This window comes from Epinephelus moara, chromosome 13 (assembly GCF_006386435.1).
Source record: "Epinephelus moara isolate mb chromosome 13, YSFRI_EMoa_1.0, whole genome shotgun sequence".
Classification (NCBI taxonomy): domain Eukaryota; kingdom Metazoa; phylum Chordata; class Actinopteri; order Perciformes; family Serranidae; genus Epinephelus; species Epinephelus moara.
In genome coordinates, this window is record NC_065518.1 from 36,582,315 (window position 1) to 36,590,263 (window position 7,949).

Consider the following 7,949-nt stretch of genomic DNA (forward strand, 5'->3'; position numbering starts at 1 on the left):
CCTCTCTCTCTCTCTCTCTCTCTCTCTGTCTCATTGTGTCATACGGATTACTGTTAATTTATTATGCTGATCTGTTCTGTACGACATCTATTGCACGTCTGTCCGTCCTGGAAGAGGGATCCCTCCTCAGTTTCTCTTCCTGAGGTTTCTACTGTTTTTTTCCCCCGTTAAAGGGTTTTTTTGGGGTAGTTTTTCCTTATCCGCTGCGAGGGTCATAAGGACAGAGGGATGTCGTATGCTGTAAAGCCCTGTGAGGCAAATTGTGATTTGTGATATTGGGCTTTATAAATAAAATTGATTGATTGATTGATTGATTGAATATTGCGGAGGGCGTGGCTGATCACATAAAGGTGTATAACATCTCAAGGGTTTCACCGATCAGCACGCAACTTTGTAGGCATATGACCACGCCCTCCGCAATATTCATTGCCTTATAGAAGCTGTTGTATTTTGTACGACATCTATTGCACGTCTGTCAGTCCTGGAAGAGACGTTCTGAAATGTTGTTCAAACCTGCCGGTTTACAGCAATGCAACTAGATGGGACGGTCTATCATCTTTTATGCAACAACTCTCTTCCATTCTGATTTCCAGCTTTTCAGGCTTATTTTGTGGCTGATTATAATTTGTAGCTTCTTAAATTATAAATGTTGACAGTGAGATACTGGCTACAGTTGTATTTTTAGTGTTAAAATGGGGAAAAACAGAAACGAAACGAGCATCAGTTGGACTGTATTTATAATAAATACGCCACAATAATATAAATAATCAGCACCAATTAATCAGTCAGTGAGAATGTGTGTGTTTGGGGGGGCATAAGCACATACAGTGAGCAGCAGCAGCAACCCACCGTCCCATACCGGCACACCATGAGGACAGAAACGGTGGGCTCAGAGGGGACAGAGCACCTGCCTCAGCAAGCGAACATGCCCTCTGCATTCATTTTGATTTAACCAGCAGACTTCACTACAGGTTGACTGGCTGAAAAAACAGGTGATGTGCTTTGCTTTCTAAAACCAGCCACTGGTGATTTCACCAGCTGAGTTGCAGGTGACACCATCACCTGGCTTGAGTCAAGCTCAGACCACAAAGTTTACACTGCTACAAATTTTCTGTGAAACATTCTAAAACGGTTTTGTCTCATTGCAAATCAATGGTCTGAACTGGACTTTAAATATAATAACTGTTTTCTTCAAAATATACTTATGGCTTTGAAGGGAGCAAAGATGGATTTAACAGCTCCAGAAAATGTGAAAATATTCCAATTTTAGCCCAGGTACGCTGTTTTTTAGGTGTTTTTTTAGGTGACTAAAATACATTTTGCTGCTGTCCCCGATACACAGCAGTACATTGTTAGCTTCTTGCTGTCTGCTTTTCCAAACTGGGGGCATGCCCTTCTACTGTAGGCAATAAATTGACTGTGGATAAGAACCTCATGCATCCTCACTTCAAACAATTCAAACTATTCCTTTAAGTACAGTGCACACAGAAGTCCACACATGGCAACTTCCGTATTTGCAAAGGGACAACCAGTATACTCCTGGTGACACCAGTATTCAATTTTCACAGCAAAATAAATATATTCTACTTAAATTACTGTAATCACTGAATTTGCTTGCGTAGGAGTTTATTTGCGCTAATCTTTTAAAAACTATCATACACATCCTGTCACCGACAGATTTTGCGTATATATGCAGATATCTGTACATAGTGATTAACTGGAGTGAGACAATTTTTTGGAACTTGCTTGACCTTGACCTACTTGACCTTACTGTATTAACTGACCTATTGTGACCCCTAGGATAATCACAGCCTTGTAAAATTTTACAGTCACAGATAAGAGACCTAGCACATTCAAAAGAGGTATGGCTATCCTAGGTATATTGACAATAAGAGAGTTTCTTAGCAATATCCAGAGGTGTTCAACATCCAAATGCCAAAATATCCAAATGTCAAAAACATTTGCTCCCACATGGTGTTCAAGGCCTTGGTGTCTTCATGTGTTTTTTGGTGGGACTTTTTGGTCATGGCTGAATTTGGCATAATATCTATCTATATCAATACCCAAAAATTGCTGCAACAACTTAAAAGACACAATTGAACGTGAGAATGGCCATCATATACTTGATCATAATGTTCTAAGGCCTTCTACACTATAAAATTTTGTATGTTTGAATGGGTGCTTAACCAAAACACAATGTTTATTACAGATTTATGACTAGAAAAACTTTGACTTGCTATGACCTGCTTTCTCCCCTTAAAAATGGTTCTATGGTGGGTCTCGGAGGGTTGAATAAGTAACAATATTGCCAATGTGACATTATCCCACTGGTGACCAAGCTAATGAGCTTGTTTATAACTCACTCTCCTCCAGAATCTCCTCCATTGTCTCCCCAAGTGTCATCTCTCCATCACTAATGGACAAGCTTTTCCTGGTGAGAAAGTCAAGCCCTGTTGTGCCACAGACCTTCAATCTCTGACCTTTAACCTCTCCTATTCCAAGCCCCCCATCTATTCCATGTACAGCCACCTGAAACAGGTGCGGGTGTGATGCAGAGGTGCCATCCTCGTCGTAGCAGTCACTCTGCTGGGAGCACTGTGGGTGGCGCCCTCCAGTGAACTTCCACAGGTGCTTGAGGGGGACACTCCGAAAACAGCTCCTGATCTGAAAGTGGTTGGTGAACAGGAAGAGCTGCCAGCGCTTCTTCAGTTCAGCTTGGACCTAATTTTCAGTATAAAGAGAAGTGTCATTGAAATGTAGCGTGTTACAGATTACTGGTTACCTTTTTAAAAATGTAATAAGTGATGTAACTATTTTAATTACGTTATTAAGAGTAATATGACTTCTTACATTTGATTACTTTTCTAACACATACTTTAACTTTAAAACTTTTAGTAAAGAGGCTGTGCCAAAACAAGACATTCCTGCATGGCCAAAAAAATGCAACGTAACAGAATGTTTTATTCTACATCTTAACTTCTTACCAAAAAACAACATATTCAGATGTAACACCTCTGTAATCTACATTTTAAATAGTAACTAAATTTAATCACATTTTTCTTTTCTATTTTTTTCTTTCTCATTGTAATTTAATTACACACAATTTACTCGTTCTGTCTGTTTACCAACTGGTGCTGGGCAGATATCATACAGTTGGTTTATATAACTGATTCTGCCTAAGATAACTGCTGGAAATTAGGTTCATTTGTTCGAGTTTGTGGTCCAAAACAAAACAATAAGCTAAAACAGGCTAAAAAAGCTTGGCCACTATCTACAAAGTTGGATAATAAATATCTGTAAATTTGTCACTATGAATGACAGCTTCACATTACACAGTCATTTACCATTTTTAATATTAAGAATATCAATTGGTGCAGCTTTAAAGTCGAATTTAAAGAAATGTACCTCTCCATTAGCAAAACAGTACAGCACAGCAACCAAGAATCCCTGAAAAAGGTTACACATTACAAATTATGGTTAATGTGGGTTTATAACAAAAATGACTTGCCATGTTTTTCTTTTTCACAGGTGTTACCTGAAATGAGCTGAGGGTGAGGTTGATGAAGTTCCTGGCATAGCGACTGCTGCCCTCCACACATTCATCTATCAGCACAGTGAAAACCACTTCATGGATTCCCAGCAAAGGAATCAGTACCAGTGTTGCTCTGGCCAAGCTGAAGGTTATTAACAAAAACATAATGTGGTGAATAAACTGAGACTTTTAGGACAAGGCAAAAACAGAATTAAAAGAATACACTACACTACTACTTTTTACTTTTACACTATACACTACTTTTCAAGATGCACTTCACTTGGAATGTGTTCAAGATGGCTGCTGCTGTTTTTCTCTGAATCTGTGGCTGATTTTCTATCTCACAAAAATATGAGGAATCCTGCATTAAACTCAAAATTTCTGCTGCTGTTTCAACTAAGAATATTAAAACCATCTCAATACTGAAAAATTGTGGACTTTGCTGGTATCTTTGGAGGTTTTTGGCTCTATTTTGAATCTATTCTGCTGAACTCTGGGCCCAGTAGGCCTTGATGACCAACCATGCCTCCTAAGCCTCAAATAACAGCACTGAGGAATATGTCACCATGGCTCAAGTACGTGAATTGTTTGACCAGCAAAAGGTTTCTGAATCTGAAGAAAAAGTGAGAGAACTATTCAGTGAGAAACTGCAACTGGATCATCTGAAAATACAGCTGGACTGGGCTCATAGGGCCGGGAAGCCAATGTCATCATCAGAAAACTTCGACCCATTGTGGTCAGATTCCTGCGGATGAAGGACAAACTGGCTGTCTTGGATGAAGCTAAAAACTTTGTCAGACTTTCCTGAAACCGTCCGACAAAGAAGGAAATAACTATTCCCTGCAATGAAAGCGACTCGTGAGAGAGGTGATATTGCATATTTGAGATATAACAAACTTATTGTACATCCACCTGCTCAAAACTCATCTCAACAAAGGAAGGACAATGCTCAAAGTTTGGCTCATTAATCTCCACCGTTAGGCATGTATACAACACTTTGATTACTTAATCTTACAAATACAGCACATTATTCTTGACACATATCATGGTTCTCAACAAATCTGATTTTGAAGGCCAGACCCTAAAGCTTTTTGATCCCACTACAATTGACTTTTATGATTTTGATATTGACCCAGATCAACATTTTTTTTCATCATTTGATGTTTCTAACCTTTGTAGTTATTATCGAGCATTCTCTACATTTCATCTGAGTATAAGAAGTCTGAGTATAAGAAGTCTAAGTCAAGAAACTATGACAAATTCATTCATTATTTATCTTCACTCAAAGATAAATAATGTAGTTCAAGCTGAAGCCCACGGTTCGCCACCAGCCTGTTCATGTTTCCAACCGCTTTTCCCCACTCAGCGACACACCCGCTGAGGAGAAAACTCTGGTTATTGGCAGTTCTTTTTTGAGAAACATGAAGTTAGCAACACCAGCGGCCATAGTCAAAGGTATCCCTGGGGCCAGAGCGGGCGACCTTGAGTCAAATTTAAAACTGCTGGCTAAGGCTAAGTGTAGATTTAGTAAGATCGTTATTCACATTGGCAGCAATGACATCTGGTTACGCCAATCGGAGGTCACTAAAATTAATGTTGCCTCAGTGTGTGAATACGCTAAAACTATGTCGGACTAAGTAGTTTTCTTGGGACCCCTCCCAAATCTGACCACTGATGACATGTTTAGCCACATGTCATCATTTAATCGCTAGCTGTCCAGGTGGTGTCCAGCAAACAATGTGGGTTTCGTTAATCATTGGCAAACTTTCTGGGGAAAACCTGATCTGATTAGGAGAGACAGCATTCATCCCACTTTGGATGGAGCTGCTCTCATCTCTAGGAACCTGGCCAAGTTTATTAGTAATTCAAAACCCTGACAACCCAGAGTTGAGACCAGGACTCAGAGTCGAAGTCTAACACACTTCTCTGAGCTTCTAGTGCAGTTACCCATCCATAGTTTTATACAAACGGTGTCTGTTCCCCGACCACCTAAATGATCTAAATCTAAAATTAAACAAAGAGGAGTTGTGCATGACAACCTAATAAAAATTAAAACCTCCTCTGTGATAGAAAGACAAAACAGAAGAATTAAATGCGGACTGTTAAATATCAGGTCTCTAACATCTAAAGCAGTGTTAGTAAACAAATTAATATCAGATAATCATATTGATTTACTCAGCCTCACTGAAACCTGAAACTGTGTCAAGATGAATATGTCAATCTAAATGAATCCACTCCTCCCAGTCATAATAATACCCACATTCCTCGAGGCAGCGGCCAAGGTCGGGGAGTTGCTGCCATTTTTAACGCTGGTCTGTCTATTAATCAGCCCTAAACCTAAACTAGATTATAATTCCTTTGAAAGCCTTGTTCTTAGTCTTTTACATCCGACCTGGAAAACCTCTCAGCCACTTTTATTTGTTGTAGTGTACCGTGCTCCTGGCCTGTATTCTGAATTTGTATCTGAGTTTTTATCCAGTTTAGTTCTTAAATCAGATAAAGTCATTATTGTAGGTGATTTTAACATTCATGTTGATGTTGATAATGACTCCCTGGCTACTGTGTTTATCTCATTATTAGACTCCATTGGCTTCAGTCAGGGTGTACATAAACCCACTCACTGTTTTAACCATGCCCTCGATCTAGTTCTGACGTATGGAATTGAAATTGATAACCTAACAGTCTTTCCACAGAATCCCTCGCTATCGTATCATTATTTGATTACTTTTGATTTATTTTTACTCGATTACACGCCACTCAGCAACAGTTACTATACTAGATGTTTATCAGATAGTGCTGTCGCAAAATTTAAGGAAATCATTCATTTGTCGTTAAATTTAATACCATGTCCTTCAGTAACAGAGGTTTCCCGTACTGACTTTAAACTCTCCCGAATTGATCATCTGGTCGATAGCGCTGTAGGCTTGCTGCAAACAACACTCAACTCTGTAGCACCTCTTAAAAAGAAGTTAACAAAGCAAAGAAAGTTCGCTCCTTGGTATAACTCTCAAACCCGTAAATTAAAACAAATATCAAGAAAATTTGACAGCAATTGGCGATTGACCAAACTGGAAGAATCTGGGCAGACAGTCTCAAAACGTATAAGAGCGGCCTCCGCAATGCCAGAGCAAACTATTACTCAGCTTTAATAGAAGAAAATAAGAAAAAACCCAGGTTTCTTGGGTTGTTGCCAGGCTGACTGAGAGTCTCAGCTCTATTGAGCCTTGTATTCCTTTAGCCCTTAGCAGTAATGATTTTATGAGCTTTTTTAATGACAAAATTCTAACTATTAGAGGCAAAATTCATGACCTCCTGTCCTCAGATAGTACCTATCTAACCTCAAACACAGCTGTAAGACCTAATATATATTTAGATTGCTTCTCCCCGATTTCTCCTCAACAATTGACCGCAATGATTTCTTCATCTAAATCATCAACGTGTCTCTTAGACCCCATCCCAACTAGGCTACTTGGGGAAGTCTTAACTTCAGTTAACACTCACTTATTAGACATGATATTTATTAATCTTTATTAACAGGCTATGTACCACAGTCTTTTAAGGTAGCTGTAATTAAACCTCTACTAAAAAAGCCCACCCAGATCCAGAGGTGTTAGCCAACTATAGACAAATATCTAATCTTCCCTTTCTTTCAAAGATCCTTGGGAAAGAAGTTGCAGACCAGCTGTGTGATTTTGTGCATGATAATAATTTATTTGAGGAATTTCAGTCAGGATTTAGAGTGCATCATAGCACTGAGACAGCACTAGTTAAAATTACAAATGACCTTCTGATTGCTTCAGACAAAGGACTCGTCTCTGTACTTGTTTTATTAGATCTTAGTGCAGCATTTGACACAACTGACCATCAAATTCTGCTACAAAGACTGGAACATTTAATCGGCCCAAAAGGTTCTGCACTAAGCTGGTTTAAATGTTATTTATCTTCGCATTTTCAGTTTGTTCATGTTAATGATGAATCATCTCTATGTACTAAAGTTTGTTTTGGAGTTCCACAAGGTTCTGTGCTCGGACCAATCCTATTCACTCCATATGTGCTTAAATTGGGCCTATCCTGACCCGAAAAAATGCAGAAAAATTGGTCCACGCTTTTGTTACCTCTAGGCTGGATTCGCTTTTGTTACCTCTAGGCTGGATTACTGTAACTCTCTATTATCAGGTAGCTCTAATAAGTCTTTTAAAACTCTCCAGCTAATTCAGAATGCAGCAGACATGTGTACTTACAGGAACCAAGAAACAAGATCATATTTCTCCTGTTTTAGCTTCTCTGCACTGGCTCCCTGTAAAATCCAGAATTGAATTTAAAATCCTACAGTTAATTTATAAAGCTCTAAATGGTCAGGCTCCATCATATCTTAGAGAGCTCATAGTGCCCTATTATCCCACCAGAACACTGCGCT

The 7,949-nt window shown here is 39.0% G+C and overlaps 1 protein-coding gene across 10 annotated transcripts in view; it reads right to left on the reverse strand.

Moving 5' to 3' along the window:
* Window positions 1-6: 6 nt before the first annotated feature.
* The window catches only part of LOC126399933 (glucagon-like peptide 2 receptor), a 346,627-nt gene continuing 338,684 nt past the window's right edge, over window positions 7-7,949 (reverse strand). For all 10 annotated transcript variants that reach the window (XM_050060279.1, XM_050060280.1, XM_050060282.1 and 7 more), the window contains 3 exons: window positions 3,536-3,674; window positions 3,406-3,447; window positions 7-2,721 (listed from right to left, as the gene is read on the reverse strand). In XM_050060279.1, the coding sequence (XP_049916236.1) occupies window positions 2,353-2,721; window positions 3,406-3,447; window positions 3,536-3,674 (550 nt within the window). In that variant the 3' untranslated portion in view covers window positions 7-2,352. The remainder of the gene's footprint in view (window positions 2,722-3,405; window positions 3,448-3,535; window positions 3,675-7,949) is intronic.